This window comes from Martes martes, assembly GCF_963455335.1.
Source record: "Martes martes genome assembly, chromosome: 1".
NCBI lineage: Eukaryota > Metazoa > Chordata > Mammalia > Carnivora > Mustelidae > Martes > Martes martes.
The window spans coordinates 194,771,893-194,788,714 of NC_137888.1; the positions used below are offsets into that span (position 1 = coordinate 194,771,893).

At 50.4% G+C, this 16,822-nt stretch overlaps 1 protein-coding gene across 5 annotated transcripts in view; it reads right to left on the reverse strand.

Moving 5' to 3' along the window:
- CACNA1D (calcium voltage-gated channel subunit alpha1 D) overlaps positions 1-16,822 on the reverse strand; it is a gene marked incomplete at its 5' end in the record, with an annotated part of 425,478 nt that overhangs the window by 33,665 nt on the left and 374,991 nt on the right. For 3 of the 5 annotated variants that reach the window (XM_080805951.1, XM_080805954.1, XM_080805955.1), the window contains 4 exons: positions 399-490; positions 2,113-2,178; positions 4,743-4,871; positions 12,761-12,844. In XM_080805951.1, the coding sequence (XP_080662077.1) occupies positions 399-490; positions 2,113-2,178; positions 4,743-4,871; positions 12,761-12,844 (371 nt within the window). Of the gene's footprint in view, positions 1-398; positions 491-2,112; positions 2,179-4,742; positions 4,872-5,269; positions 5,315-12,760; positions 12,845-16,822 lie in introns of all 5 variants that reach the window. The other 2 variants (XM_080805952.1, XM_080805953.1) reach the window with 1 other exon arrangement.

Below are 16,822 nucleotides of genomic sequence, written 5' to 3' on the forward strand. Positions count from 1 at the left end.
CTAGTTAACAATCCTATAAAATCTGAAACTGTGCATCTTGGATGTTCCCCGTTGGCTGCGCAAAGGCCTTTCTGTTCCTGCTAAATTTCCATGTTCTTGGGTGTGTTCAAGTGCATGCTCCCATGTATAAGTGTGTATCTGACCATTTTCCTCGTGACCTTAGTAGACCTACTAGCTTCCACAGGGATGACCCTTAAGACGGCCAGTCTGAATGACCATAGTAGTTTCCAGTGAAATTCTTCTGACTGAAAGGCTATGGTCTCCGTTCAAGAATACAAAAACACAACAAGCCACCACCATCGACCAGGAGGGGCTGCAGTGCTATAACAGAGCACGTGTCCTGAGTCACTCTGGAGCCCAGAGCCAGAGAGAGATGTGCCCTTGTGGGACTCAGTCACCTGAAGAGCAGCAGCACCGCCTGGGGAAATGTCTGGAAATTGTTGTTCCTGTTGATCTGGTTGTTATCTCTCATAGCAACCTTCCCAAACATCTAGGTGGAGAAATTATTAAGGAAATAAAGATTTTGTAAAAAACAAAAAACAAAAAACCACAAATAATAATAATAATACCTCCTCCCTTCCAAAGCACTCTCCACGAAACATTCACATGTGAATTTAGAACTAACACAAGCTTGATCAACAGCCAGGAGGGCTTTCTCGGGGTGCTCGGCAAACATGGGGCGGGACCCAGGCTAACCGCCGGGAGCACAGTGCCCAAGTCAGGCGCATTCTCACCTCAGGGAGTTCTTACCAGGCAACCAGACAGACAGCCCCTCCTGCTGAGAGCTGGCATGATCCAGCTGGACATGGAAGCACAGAACGGATCTGCAGCCAGGGGCTGGGGTCAGGAGAGGCCTCTGGAGGAGTGACATTTAGGCCCAGAACTGAAGGCACAGTGGAAGCTAGTCAGGTGAGCAGGAGGGTAAGGTGTTTGGGCAGAGGAAGCACTGCCTGCAAAGGTGCAGACGGGACATGGCCCAGGAGCCCCAGGAAATGAAAAGAACAGGAGTGTGCAAAGACAAAAGATCAGGCTGCAGACAAGAGTGGGGGCCAGTGAGCCACAGAAAGGAGAGAGGCCTTTCCTGGAAGGGCGGGGGGAAGTTAGCGGTGGGACTTGTAGAAGAGCAGGCCATTTTAGAAGAACCTGGCAAAGCCTCCTGAGCAAACTGGTGGTGGCGTGTGCGGGGCAGCTTGCAGGTCTCCATGACAGCTCTTGTTTTGTAGAAGAATAATCAGGTCATAAAAGGCCATTTGGGGCACACGGCATCCCACGCTGAATTACAGGGGCTCAAGTTCCTAGCTCCCAAATAGATCCCTAGCGAACTGCAAATGTTACTACGCCTTCAAATAATTTAGCGCTGCCACGCCTTTGGCTCTGGCATCACCCCACCTCTTTGACACTCGCATCCCCCCTTATCTGAAAGACAGCATCCCAAACAGCAGAGCAGGTAGCAGAGAGACCCCCCACCCCCAGAGGTCCAGCAAGCCACTCTCCACCTCCCACTCCTCCTGAAGGTTGTGCCTATCCCGTGAGGGCTCAGCAGTGAATGAAGCCCCAATCCCTTTCCACACCCTGGAGAAGCAGGGAAGAATCCTGTAGCCCCTTAGCCATTGTCACAGAAGGGCCGGCTTCGTGCTTCTTTTTTGAAAGGGTGCTACCCATCCCAAATAATGACCCCAGTGCAGCCCCCGCCATCTGGGAGCAGGTGGTTTCAAGGAGGAATCTCAGCTGGCGGTGATAAAACATAATTTTCCAGGCTATCAACAGACTTCTGTATCATTAAATATATTCTTAGTAACATCAGTACAGAAACTAGAACAATTACAGCTTCTCTCAGTATCATATTTCCTGTTGCTGAAACCAACTGTGGGTATTCTCCATCAGTTGATCTTCCCAAGGCCCAGATTGGGGGTGAGGAGTACCACTAAACCCAGCCGTCCGTGGCATGTCCCAACCTCTCCTGGCTCTTCTGAGCCTGGCTGCCCCAGGCACAGATGCTTGCCTGGAAAATCAGGACCCTGGCTTTCCATTCTCCCTGGCCAAGGCACATCTTGCCACAGATTTGGGGCTACCCAGCAAAGGGGGCACAGGGGGAAAGTGACTAGTGCTCACCTGCATGCCAATCACCGCGTAGATGAAGAACAGCATGGCTATGAGGAGGGCGACATAGGGCAGTGCCTGGAAGAAGGAAGCAGTTGGCTCAGTGCCCACCTCTCCCCCCGCCCCCACACTGACTGCTCAGGTGTAGAATGAAGACAACACAGGGCCATGGGCTTCTCTTTTTTGGGTTATGTTGAAAGGACATCGACGGTGAGGGAGGACTTTTTTTTATATATTTTATTTTTTTATTAACATATAACGTATTATTAGCCCCAGGGGTACAGTTCTGTGAATCGCCAGGTTTACACACTTCACAGCACTCACCATAGCACATACCTTCCCCAATGTCCATAACCCAATCACCCTCTCCCTACCCACCTTTGCCCCGGCAACCCTCAGTTTGTTTTGCGAGAATAAGAGTCTCTTATGGTTTGTCTCCCTCGTGATCCCATCTTGTTTCATTTATTTGAAGAAGGACTTTTTAAACCCCGGCCAGCATACTAACTTTAGTCCTGAGTATACCAGGCATGCACATACTCCCTAGTGTTACGAAGCTATGGGCAGAATATGTTTTCCACCATCATTAATAGTATACGCTGACCCTAAACAAAAAGTGTCAAGGCAGACATATTGCCCTCATAACAATGTTCATATGCATCATTGGATTCCTCTGTTAAATTATCATAATTGACCAAACCATTCCAGAACACTGGATATTCAGATCTCCTCCACTTTCTTTCGTGGGCATGTCTGGGGTGGGGGCAGGGCTATTGTAGGTCACACTGAAAAGAAATATCTTTGTGCAAAACCACCCATGTCTGCATAAGGCGAGGTCTTGGGAGTGAAATTACTGGGGCCAAGGGGAAGAACCACTTTCTGGCTGCTGTTGCAGCATTTTTTAAAATGCACACTTTCTGAAAGGACAGGAATTGGGGGTTGGGTCAGGAAAAAGAAAGGGAGCTGGCTGGGCGGTTGCCAAACCTGGGCTCTCCTTAAGAACATTAAATACAGCTGTATGTGTGGGGTCAGACCCCTGGTCCCCTCATCCCTGTTCCTCAACTACTTTTCTACAACACGTCCTATGACAGAAAATGTCTGTGCACATGGTACACCTCCCTCACCGTTGTTGAACTTAATGCCAAACACACATGGTTAAAGCATCTACTTTCCCTTATCCACAAAAGGTCATCAGAAAGCCAGTGGCCAAAAACCTTCCCACTGTGTGCCAGCTCTGGATCTGGGGCTGCTTGCCCAGCCCAGTGTAGCAGCACCATCCTGATGGCTGACCAGTGATCAGGACCCCACAGGGTTAGTTCCAGGCTTTCCTCACCATACCTATACGCATTTTTCTTCCTAGATTACTGAATCTTTAAGAATTCTGTTGGTACTGTTTCTCAGTTTTTGTGAACTACCACTTTGTGCAATGAATTTTTCCACAGTGGCCAAACTTTTAAAAAGAAAAAGCTTAATAATTTCCTTAAAAGTAAGTATAACATTATTGCATGAATCTATTTTTATAGCAGTTCACTCAAAAATGTTGGTACTTTATATTAATAACAAATGTCTGGGATTTGACTCCTTTCCGAGACCAAGGCTCACGTGAGGCCCTGTTCACTCTCCCCCAGAGCTGCATCCCCAGTTCTTCCTACAACCTCAGGTTCCCTGCCAAGATCTGTGATTTCCCCTCTTTGAGTTTCTGGATCTACCCTCTTCCCCAGATGCCATCCCTTTCTAATTTACCCAAGGAGAAAAATCTTACCCAATCAGAAAAACGCTCCCCGGGATGTTAACACCAGTTACCTCAGTGGTGGTGGGCTTAGCTTAAACTTTTTCTTTACGTGTCTTTGGATAGCTTCACTTGTCAATGTGTTTATTCAAAATTGAAAAGTCACAAAGATTCATGATTCACTTTCTAATGTTTATACATAGCTACAATTCTCTTACACAGATGAATATTTTAAACAAGAATCTGTACTCCATCTCCAGTTAATTCAGTCTGGAAGACTAGAATATCTGGGGTGGGGTACTAAAAGTTAAAGGAGAAGCTGGGTCAGTCCTGGTTCAGAAACAGACCAGAACCAGGCTGCACCAGCCTAGAGAGTCACAAATAACAAGTAAGGCCTGGCTTATGCCCAAATGTCCTCAGTGCTATGATCTTTCCAGGTCCTGGGTAATGCAGAGATTGGGGATGGTGTGCTGGCTCAGGTGGAGTGGTCTCTGATTCAGATCCAGACCAGCCAACAGATAGGACTGTGGCAGCCTTAGGAGGACGAGATGTCCTGGCAAGAAGCTGTTCAGTTTATGGGAGGTCTGCTGGGACCTTCCCTTTCTGAGACGTCATCCTCTACCACTGGGCATTCCAGAGAGGACTGAGGGGCTTGGAGACTCCCCATATCTATTCATCTTAAAAACATTACACCTCTCCTTAACTGTGGGTCCTTAACTGCCTTCTGTTTCCTTTATGCAAGTAATCCTGTCTGATTCACTGAGTATGGCTGGGCCACGTGTTCCACATCCTCTATTGACCTAGAGGGTCACAGTGGCCATGCAGAAGGGAGTCAGGATCCTCCACATCAGAGGACACTCGCTGGCTTACATGTGATCTTTAAGAGCAACAGAAAAGTCCCTGGCCTGGCTCTTACCTGAAAGGACTTTATAAAAGTCCACAGCAACGTCCGGATGCCTTCCCCCCTGCTGAGAAGCTTCACCAACCGCATCACTCGGAAAAGACGGAAAAAGGTGATGGAGATTCTATTGCTCTCTTCAGAGTTCTGAAGGGTTATCATGGAGAGGTCAAACCCAATGCAAAGTAGAACATGCAACACTTTCAGAAAAACAGCAACAGATGCAAACAAAGGTGACAGAGATAAGAACGGAAGATGTGTTTCTAGGGCCTTTTCACCTTGGAAAGCATGATGTGAAAGGAAGAGTTACATGCTAACAACACAGGGCTTGGGAAACTGCATCCACACAGCACATGCATGTCCACATGGTCGAGTGTGTTAAGAGAACGCTGGGCTGGTCGAGAGTACTGGACACTGATGATGAATGCAAACCACCGCAGACACCATTTTGGAAGGACAACCATGGAGAATACAGAAACACTAGTGGGAAACTCAGCATGGTCAAGGAAAAGGCCCAGCCCCGGGGGACTCGTCACTGATCTTACCCCGGGTGTGGCAGTTGGGACAGGGACATTTTCACTTTCAGTTGGCTTTAAGAAATCAAAGATTGACAATGTATTAATGAATGGAAAGGAAGCAGTGGTTCAGAAGGATGGGCCCCTCCCCACTTTTTAAAAACTTCTGCTTGGTGTCTTAGGACAACACGGCTGTTCCCACCCTGAGAAAATGCCAGGGGCTGTGTCTGAACCTGGATTTGAGGATGGGCTCAGTCAAGGGCTTTGACATAGACTCAGATACATTACTTTCTAATTCACATCCCAGAACATTATGTTCTGAGGTTGGCAGGCATCCAGTAAAAGAGAAGGCTGCAAGACCTCAGCTGTCTCCAAAGACAGACACTCAGAGAGGGACCCGGCTTCTCATGGGCAGGCTAGTTCTCTGCTGAGGCAGGACTGTGGGTCCAGGACACTAACTGCGCTGCAGCAAGCCACTCAGAACCCTGATGAACAGGAGGAGTCTACCAAACAGAGCAAATAGACTGACACTGGCCTACACCGCACGTGCCTCCTGAGCCACATACCTGGGCAGGGCTGCTGAGGAGGTGGGCAAACCAAGTCAGTGGGAGTGAGAGAGGGGCTGGTTTCCCCGCAGAAGCCTTCAACACCCAGCCTATAGCCTAGCGCAATGTCAGAGGAGACAGCGCTCAGCCCTGTATCACTCTTGGGAAGTGGTAGCTGAGGACTAGCTTGACCTGAGTTTCTGCACTTCCACCTCACCTGGGGTCTGGCTGGGCACCTAGAGCTCAGGCCGCAGGGGGCTGAACCACAGTGCTCATCACCCTGTGGGCACATGCCTCCCCTTCAGGCGGGGACCTTGCTTCCCTCAGTGCCCAGCAGGCAGCCTGGCACTTCGTAGACGCTCAGTGTTGAAGAGATTGGAGAGAGGTTATAAGCAAGCTCTAATAAAACAGTAAGGGCTGAACAAGAGACAAGGAGTGACGGCCTCTCTGTTCCCTTTAGGAGGGTCCCCTCCACTGAAGTAGCTGGTCTACCTGGTAACCGACAGAGGAATGAGCCTCCTCTGGTTGGGGGCCTGGGACTGCTGCGTGGTCTCCAGGGTTTCCAGGGAACCTACTGCACGGTGTGTCTGCACAGCTAAGGGATGTATGCACACGCACAGATGTGCACACAGATCTGAGTGGTTCTCCTCCCTGGGGATACATGGAAAGTAAGGGCTCCGTTCCGAATTCTCACTCTCGTTAAGAGCTGCCTCCTGAGACCAAACATAAAATTCATGGAAAATAAGCAGTTGGCGGCACATCCTATCAGAAATGAAATTAGCAATGTGATGACAAACCCAGAACTAATAGGTTCTGACAGGGTTTCAGAGGGGTCCCTGATTCATCCAGGATGCTGAGAAGGTGAACCCTCCAATGGCATGGTCCAAGCCCTGATCACCATCTTTTATTTTCCTCTTCTTTTCTCTCACCTCAAGACAAAGAACATCTTAAAGGGGCAGATGATGGTTTTAACTTATGACTTTAACAAATGAAAGAATTAGTTCACCAAACTTCTGTCTCCCAATCTCCCTAAGGCTGTGTGCATGAGGCTTTTGGATCTCACCTATGCAGCTGGAGTGGGAGGGTGTGGGAGTATGTGAGGGTGTGTGCGTGCATGCCTCTGCCTACCTCTGTTCAAGGGGGCCAGGGTGTGCCTAAGACAGAGCACTCTACAGTGATACTGTTGAGATGTCTGTAACTTGTGTGTTAGACCTGCAAGGATAAGAGGGCTGTTGGTCAGGGAAGATACTCTCTGGCTACAATCTGGCCCCAGCCCCTTCTGTTTGTCCTCCCCATTCCATTGCAAGTCTGATGGACCTCTCCCCCTCCCACGTGATGTGGGAAAGTCGGTGGCCAAACTGACATTTGAAGTGCACGTCTCTTTTCCAACTGATACCTTTGAAGTATGACACATTTTGGACTATGAACTTGAAACCCTGGATATTCTTAAGAAAAAAAATGAAAAGAACGAGACAGCATTTGTGGAGGGACATGTCAGCACAACATGCAGAAAGGAAGGACAGAACAAACAGCACACCAAGCCACGTGCACACCCAGTGCAGCCTGTGACAACTCCTTCTTCCCTTGGCACCATGCTGGGCAGGGAGCACTGCTGCAGGCAGGATGTTGCTGGCAGCACTGGGGGGCAGTGCAAGTTGCCAAAATATCTTACAAGTTGGGAGGACCCTAAAGATGGCTTTGCCCAAACAACAGATGACAGCCAGATGCAAAGGGTAGGCCAGCTCTTACCCTGGGCTGCACATTCCAACTGCCCGTGGCTGGCTCTTTTGCAGAATCTGTTGCCCAGTTCCCACGCCAAGGATTCTTATCTCCTTGGACTGGGGTGTGCCAGAGCGTTGGTAGTTTTAAAAGCTCCCAGGTGATTCTAAGGTGCTGCTCGAATAGGGAACTACAGTCCTAAGCCAGGGTAAAGCTGGGCACATCTTCAGATGGTCACTTACGTCAACAAATTCCTTTTAGTCTGCATGAGTCATACAGAGGGGAGCCCCTAGAAAAGCCCACTCAAGCTGTTACAGCTGAGCAGTGGGCTCTTTTGGAGCTGATGAGGGCTCAGTACCAAGATGATGCAAACAGGGTGACTGCATCTCCATCCTGCCCACAGAGGATGGAGGAGGCTTGGAAACACAGCAGGCTTTGGAGGCTATGGTTGGAACATGGGTGAGTTGATGCCCTATGTGATTCTGGGATGAATGACAGAATGCCCTCAGAGGCTGGGAGTGGGAAAGGGTTCACTCCCCGGGTAGTTTTCCAAAGAGAGCCAGCAGGGCTGTGTGGTCAGTCCTCAGTAGAGGGGATTCCAGCGCCATCTCTGGGCTTGGGCTGGAGGCTCTCAGCAGCTCCTTCTGACCCTGAGGGCCACTGTCTTCAGCTGGGAACCCCACAGGGAGAAGGACCTCAGCCCCAGGAGGCCAAACTGTATGCCTGGGTCCAGAAGTCTCCTTAGATCTCGGGGGTGCACCTGATGTCCCCTCCAGCCCCTTCTCACAGGGTTCTCAGGAAGGCTCTTGAGATGCAGATTTTGGGTTAGCCCCCAGCAAATATAGGAGCCAAACGATCCCCGAGCTTCCCAAGTGCAACCAAAGACACCAGTCTACACTTGCTGTATTAATAGATGATGTGGTTTTCCACTCCAGAAAGGAAGCAAACGAGTTAACTCAAAGCATCCTGGAGAACCGGCTTTTTGGGGGTGGGGTGGGGGTGGGGGAGAGCCCCTTCCAGCTACATCTGAGCTGGCACGTAACACTTCTGGGAAGGAGGGCTTTTATATATGGGAATGCTGAGCCTGTGTCCAGAAATCAGTGACCTGGTCCCCAGAAAAGGGCTGGCACCTGGAAAAGAGGGGTGAACAACCAGAAGCTGAGTACAGCTGTCGGTCACCAGGTCAGAGACCATTACTGGTCCCTGAGAGGGAGCTCCTTGCTAACTTTTCACATGCTCTTCCGCAAATAAGAACAAGGTAGTCATGGCTTCTGCGAAAGCATTTGGCCTCTCCAGCAATAATGAGAGTGGGAAAGGACGCAGTGCTGGCAACAGCCACTCCCCAGGTTAGGGAGAGTGGGGTGCTGGGTCATTTTACCATTCGAGGAACCAATAGGCATCCGAGGGTGAGCAAAGACGAGCCTGCCAGTCACCATCTGACATTTTAACAGCTTGATGATGTTATGACCAGATGGGAAAAGGCAAATCCATGAGAGCCATCAAACCATTGTCAGAGCAAGGGATGCGGGAGGTACATGGGCTGGGGCAGCAGGAGGGGGCTAAGAGGGCATCAAGCAGGACAACAGAAAGGGCCATCCAAAATGTTTTTGCAAACAGTACAAACGCAAGCTAGATTTCTCATTTGCAGGCCAGATCAATTATTTTTGAAGATGATGCTGGCAAACGTGACTGGCCAAGATGGCCCTGGCCCAGACCCCAGGTGGAGACTGAGACCCAGGGGCTGGGAAACAATTTAGATGACCACGACCCATAGACAACACACCCTGTGAAACTCAGTGAAAACCAAAGGTGGGGAAACCACAAACAGGTACACAGTCTTTAAAGTGCTTTTGCTTTAACAACGACATCACCGTATATATGTTTATATATACTTGCCGCTACAATTTTCTAAAAATAAAACCAACATGAAAATCAATTAGGCAACAGAAAAGAAAGATCAACAGAGGTTGGGGGAGAGAGCACAGCAAGTTAAATACTGCAAAAAATGATGACTTATCGCAGCTAAAAACAGCCAACATGGACAAAGGATGTTCAAGCTGAGCTGACCCAGGAGGGGGTAAGGCCAGCCCAGGGATAGGATGTATGTTGCTCCTCTGGGGAACCTGGCATGTGTGGGAGAGGGGCCTAGAGGAATTAACAGCTCCACCATTAACAGTTATACCATCAGACATTAGGGACACCCAGTCTCTCTTATCTTTGTGCTCATAACTGACAAACTGTACATGCCCAGGACACATGTGTTAAAAGACTAAATAAATGAGAAGGCAGCTTTGAGCATTTGCTCTCTACTGTGGCCCAGCCCAGAACTGCTGAGACCTCCCAAGGGGTTCTACTGGCCTGGGGCGGACAGCTGGTTTTGCCACCAGCTGAAGAAGCTTTTGTCTCGGGCTATATCTGACCAGGGAAAAAGTCACTCACTAGAAAATGGTATGAGAATGGTCACTCATGTGATTTTGAAAGTCTGACTGAGTGCTAGAAATGGGCCCAAAGAAAGCCTGTTTTGTGCAGACACCCCAAAGTCAAATGCTAACTAGAAAGTTCAGTGTGGGTTTTTGTACCACTGAAGCTACCCCTGACACATGAAGAATGATACGTCTGAGAGAGACACTGCTGAGCAAGGCGGGGGCCACAGAGGATGGGCATGGTGTGCTCCTGCCCCCAGCATATGGAGGGGCAGCCAGAAAGCTGGGTACATGCTGTCAACCTGAGGGCACTAGCACCACACCCCGCCAGCCAATGGGGAGGGGGAGATGAGGCATTGGAGAGCTGGCTTGTTGGCTCAGTGAACAAACCTTGGCCACATCCTGGTACCCAGAAACCCAACATTTATGCCCACTGCCTGCACATCCCGTTCAGCACGGAGCACTCCAGGGAGACCTACTGAAAGTACAGTTTATTCTATTTTCATTTCCATTATAGACCATCTCTGACTTACACAAGGGTCTGTGCCAGAATTTTCATGTAAGTAGACTTTGATGAAGTTTTTAACTGCTTTACATCGGGAGATGGTTAAGCAGGCAGATGTCTGGTCATAAACTCAGGAGAGAGCCCATGACAGCCCAGTTAGGGTCCTGCCGTTCTGACATTAGCATTAAATTGTTTTATAACCATGCATAATTTACACATTATGAATAACAATTTTGTAAGTGAGTTATGGAATATTTCACATAAAGTGGAATTTACCTACACTGGGGCTCACAGAGGTTGGGGGATATGGCCCCTGGGGTCAAGGAAAACACCACTTTGTTATGGCATGGACTGGGGTGTTGTGAGGCATACATCACACTCTCGTGGATAGGTCTTACAGTCCACTTCACTTGTTAGTACATGGAAAATCTACGCTTGGATAATAGCCTGGTATCTCCCTAATACTTTAAGTTTTGTAGCAAGTATTTTCACAAATATCTGCATCAGTTTATCCCCCTGACATACCTATGAAGCAGGAAGGGCAGATATCATTTGCCCCAGCTGGTCCATGGGGGAACTGAGGCCTGGGTCCAACAAATCAATTTTGAACCAGGACCAGAACTCTCAGGTTTTTAGGCTTAGCTTGGCCCCAGAGCAGTGGCATAAAGAGACACTGCACCATCCTTATTTGATATAGGCTGTCTGGACACCAGGATGGGCTGTACAATCCTGCAGACGTCAGCCAGGCAGAGCGAGGAGGCCCCTTCCCAGCCAGGGGTGGGGGAGGAGGGCGGGGCTGGCCACACGGAGCAGAAAGCCAACACCACACAGCAGCCCCACCCCATGCTCCATTCATCCCCGCCATGGGCTCTACACAACTGGGGCACACACACAGGACACCCACTAAGACTTGCTGACGAAGTGGGACAGACCAGGTGAGCAGAGCCATTTCTGCCTGCCTTAGGCCCTTCCAGTTCAGGCCTGGGTTAGATCTAAGAACTGTTGGCAGGGGGCGGTGCTCCCCTTTCCTGAGCCTCTTAATTTTGAAGGAGGGTCCTTAGGATGCTTCTGGAAGGTTGGGGGGGGGTCACTCCACCTGCCACACTGCCACTGCACTTGTTTCCTTATCAAAGGGTTCGATTAAGTGCAACAGAGGGGAATGACACCCTCTCCTCATACGCACTCAGGCCTCCTTCCCCGGGTCCATGAGATCACCATTGTTCAGGGAGCCAGGACACGGGGTACTCCCTGGTGTCACTAGTCAGACGCGGAGGTGCACACAATAAAGGTGAGGACAGCAGCGGCAGCAGCCACGTGTTCATGGAGTGGCTGTGAAGCTTCCCCCTGTGCCTTCACAGAACCATCGTGGGTACCAGGGCACACATTATGAACTCCATTTGGCAGCTGGATAAACTGAGGCACAGAGCAGTCAGGTGCCCGGCCGAGGTCACCCAATTAGTGAGTGATAATGTTCACATGATCACGGAAGTTCACTCCCAGCCCTTCATGCGTTCCTAAGAACTTCTTTCTAAAATCATGTTTGGTTCCAAAATTGTCACTCTAAATTTCCCAATTTCCCTCTCCACTCTTTTTCAGGGACAGGGTATGGGGCGGGGGAAGGGAGGCTATAAAACGTTCTTCGTCTTTCCAAAACAAAGGTGTGCCCGAATTTCTGGTGTAGAGAGACCCACGGATAAGGTTTCTAGGCTCCTGAGCATCAGACTTAACAAAAACAATCACGTCACAGGACACAAAGTTTGCTACTTACATTCACTTCAGTTATAGCAATATCAACGACGCTACCAACAACAATTAAGGCATCAAAAGTGTTCCATGCATCAGTGAAATAGTGCTGTTAGGGCAAGCATTCAGAAGCCACAGAGGAGAGGAAGCACAACAGGAAAAAAGAAGAAAAGGACAGTGTTATAAAAAGAGAACATTCTAGCATTATGCCACCCGGCTACTTGAAAAAAAAAAAAAAATCACCCTAAAACAAAGATGTTATAGGTTCGTCCCTTTGGGTGTCGCTGCTGACACAGCAAGTCAAAACAACTGCAGACACCTGTCTCGCCCTGCCTACCAGCCACTCGGGGAACGCGGCCTGAGCCAGCCCTCCGGAAGGTGCTCTGTGTCTGCAAAGGCCTGGGGTCAAGCTCTACCCTCACAAGCCTCTGGTCCGCAGCTCTCGGGAGGAAATGCCTGGTTTTAGATCGAGTGAGGTTGGGGCCTGTGACTTGTCCAGGTGATGCCAGTGCGGGGCGGGGGGGAGCGGAATGTGCAGACAAGAGAGAGGACACGAGGCGGGCGGCCACGGCGGGCGCATACTCACGTCGGCTTCGCTGAGGGCCACGTCTATAATGCTGCCGATTACGATGAGGGAGTCAAACGTGTTCCAGGCGTCACTAAAATACCCCTGGACAGAGCAGGCAGGGGGGCAGACGTTGATGAGCACGTAGGAACGAAAACGCCACACGGGTCCCACGGGGACATAGCGGAGGCCCCGCTGTACCCATGGCAACCAGGTGGGGTGGGACGGCCGAAGGGAAGCCACGGGTACCGGCCGCTGGCGGGAAGGGACACAGGCTGGGGGGCACCGGCATGTGTGAGAGAGGGCGCGCACGCACGCACACGCACGCACGCAGGACGCACGCACACGCATGCAGGCAGAGCGCACGCATGCGCACAAGCGCGCGCGTGCCTGCACAGCACAGACCCGCGGGCCCAGACCAAGCAGTTTTTTAGCAGGGCAGAGAGCCCTCTGAAAACCCTGCCCTTGCAGCTAGGGCCACAACTTCAAACCCTCAGGAGGGTGTGCGACCCTTCTAAGTTGACTACCCTTACATAGAAGGGTCAGCAGGCCCTCCCTCTGCTCCTTCCACAGTTTCTCTCTTCTCCCAATTACAGAGCACTGTGACCGGGCATTTCGCACGTTCTTTCTGTGCTCTTACACCAAACCAGTACCTCCTGCTCCTCACCAGTGCAAGGATGATGAAAGGTGTGCTCTGTCTTTACAGAGCTCTTGGCCTCCCTGGGACAAGGGCACAGTGAGGCACGCAGTCCAGGGCACAGAGCTGTGGTGTGGGGGTGGGGGGATTTCACTCTGGTCTGCGGGGAAGGGGGCTGTGCAGGGAGCCCACACATGTCTTAAAAAGGAAAAGAGCAGTCAAGAGTGATGATGCGCTAAGGCTCCCACTGGCCATGAGAGAATCCTTGTACCCCAGCTCTCCTCCCTTCTCTTTCCACCCTCCAGGCTAGCACGACTCCTTGTCATCCCTCAGAACCACCAGCAGGTTCTTCCCCCTTCTGCTGCCAGGCAATCCCCACCTCCCCACCCCCACTCGGTTTGCCCAAATCCACTTCCTCCTTCAAGGTCAGACCAAATGCCAGCTCCTTGAAGGGACCTTTTCAGATCCCCCTGACCCCTGCTCTGCTTCTTATATGTCCTCATCACGGAATTTAGGGTCTTTGTAGGTTTAACCCACTGAAAGCCCTCTGAGGATAAGTACCATGCTGACTCTTCTGTCTCCTCCTCCACTAGCCCCACCATCTACCTCCAGAGCCTTGAGCCCATTGCTCCACACACTGCAATGCCTCTTTCTTTCACTGACCTATCATTCTACGATCATTCAGATCATCCTATCTTGCAACAAGCATGGAGGCAAGACGTCCCTATGACCATGACTTATCAATCTGTGTATATCTATGTGGCATACATTTTACATATGCTCTCTTGTAGGCTCAGCACAGTAGGTGCTAAATTCATGCCTGCTCTCTTCTGACACCCCCTGGAAACCCTTGGTCAGAAGTGTGGGGGTGGGCACTACACATAGAGGCTTTTGGTTGCAAGGTCAACAACTCTGTCTGAAAATTAATAGTCTTTTCAAAAAGTTGGGACACGTTTTGGAAATTTTTAAAAAATATCTAGGTCTGAAATCTATAAAAAGGGGCCAAGCATGGTTACAACTGGGTATACTTAGTGAGGATGAAGAAACCCAGAGGAGAAGGTACTTTGAAGTGTCAGGTCCCATGAACTTGTGATCACATGCAGGCCCCAAGAAAGCCACTGTGGAGCCCCAGCCTTTGATGACACCATAGAAAGTGTGCACTCCTAATAACTGGAGGAGGGCTGTTTTTTGTTCTAGTTCCTGTTGATCACTCCAGGTACAATTATGGGGGAGCTGTGACACTAATTGATGGTTTGGACTTTTAAAAATTTCATCTTAGATAATGTAAGATTTTCCCACCCAACCTGCCATGACCTCTCACCCACTCCTCACTTCTCTCCTCTCCCCTTCTCTGTCACACGTTGTCTCACTGACTGCCATCCTCCCAGACCCCTCATCTCAGGCGTCCAACAAGTAAACAAAGGGAGCCTGCCCGTACCAACCCTGCCGACCTGTGTACACAAGTCTAATGGGACAAATCTTGATGAACACTATGTTTTGCACCTTCCAGCTTTTCTTTCCAACGCTTCGTGATTCCTGGCTGGCAGACTGGGGCAAGGCCAGCGCTCTGAGGGCTAGCCTAGTGCCACTGAACGTGCTGGTCACACTGGCCGGCCAGGACACAAAGAGCTTGTGCCTGCACCCAAAGGAGTACATTGCTTCCTTCACAGAGAAGGCCTCCTAACACAAAAGTCAGTTGGGTCAAGTGCTGAGCACAGTAGTGGGGGTGGCAGGGTCCCTTATTTACATTGTGTGAATAGGTAACAAACAGGCATTTGACCAGCAGCCTTGCCACAGGCTACTCTGAGGGCCAGAGGCTGTCCTTCCCTTCCTGGGTTTAACAGCATCTCCAAAGGAGAGCATGGCGATCGTTCCCATCTCCCCTACAGAGGGGCTGATGCCTCACTGAGACAGCTGGGCACCAGTAACAATCAGACCTCAGGGGTATGCAGAGCAGCTGAAGACTCCAAGTTTCTCCTCCTTTCCTGTCCGGGCATAGGACCAGCCCCTGCCCACAGCTGTACCCCACGTGCTGCTCCTCCCACTACAGTAGGCTGTTCCCCCGAGGCCAAGGATGCCCCCTGCGCACCTACTTTGGACTTTAGTCCTGAACAGCTCCTCCCTGCTTTTCCAGAATTATCAGGACTTACCACAGCATCATTCCCATTGGCCTACACACTATCCGCCAGCTGGCCCATCCTGGTCCACTGTGGTACATGAAATCAAGAGAGGCTTCTCATTTAGGGTCCTGGAACATTTTTGACAGTCTTGTCAACTCTCTTCAGAAGATCCCTCACACTCGCAAATTGTTCCCCAGTCCTAGAGGACTTCTGTACTGAAGGTACGTAGCCCTAATCCAAGCAACGGGGGGCTCAGGCTGATGCAGGGGACTGGAATCACAGGCTCAGACAAGGTGGCTGTGCCATGGGGCCGACAGAGGCAGAAAATGCCAGGCTCTCTTTCTCCCCACATCTGATTCTCTGTTTAGTAGCCTCCTATGTAATCAAATCATTGTCGAATGAGCACGACTCAGTCCCCCGCCCCTTTCCCACCAAAGCCACCACAGTGCCTGGGTAACCAGAAGACGAGACAAAGGCTTCTCACAGAGCACCCATCCCTATGCCCTCTCCTCTTGGCCAAAAATGATAGGATCTCCTGCAGCTGAATGCCCAGGCTAGGACCCTCAAGCGGAACCAGCAGTCCCTAGCACTCAGCCAGAGTCAGCTTTTATTTTTTGTCCCGTCCTACTGGCTTGGAAACACCAAGCAAGTCTGCTACACGCAATAATCTTCATTTTTCAGAAATATGTCTGACTTGGAAATTTTAAATCATAAAGCAGACTCATGTGGCCATTAGGGCCAGGAACTTACAAGATTTCCAAGAACTCTGATAGTCTGTCAGTGTCCATGTCACTCCTGACAGTGGGCTCCTGGGAGCAGAGCTGGAACCCCAGCCGGGCTATAGCACACAGGCGTGGCACATGCATCGGGGGTGACGTGTGCAGAACAGAGGCCAGAGAAGCAGCCCAAGTCTGGGTTCTTTTGCTTCCTGGAGTCTCTTTCATCTGCAGATCTGAAGGAGCCCACACAAATCACCCACTTTTGTGATTTACCATGGCAGCCAGATCACTCAAATTTCTGCCGGGGACTATTTAGGCAGTGCTGGACCCAAGAGATGACCCACGGAACCAGATTTCAGGAGACACCATAACTGACAGCTTTTTAACTAGCACAAGACTTTCCAGAGGTCAAGTGGGGGCTTACAGGAAAGCATTCGTGTTTGGCCACTCTACTCCGATCAAATGTCCTGTGACAGAAAATATGCTACGTACCGTCTCATGGCAAGAGGCTGCACCTCTAGACTCATCCATTTACGCCTTTCTTCATCCCACCCATCCTTACTGAGTGGCTAGCACGGAGCAGGCATTGTGTGGGACACAGGAGACC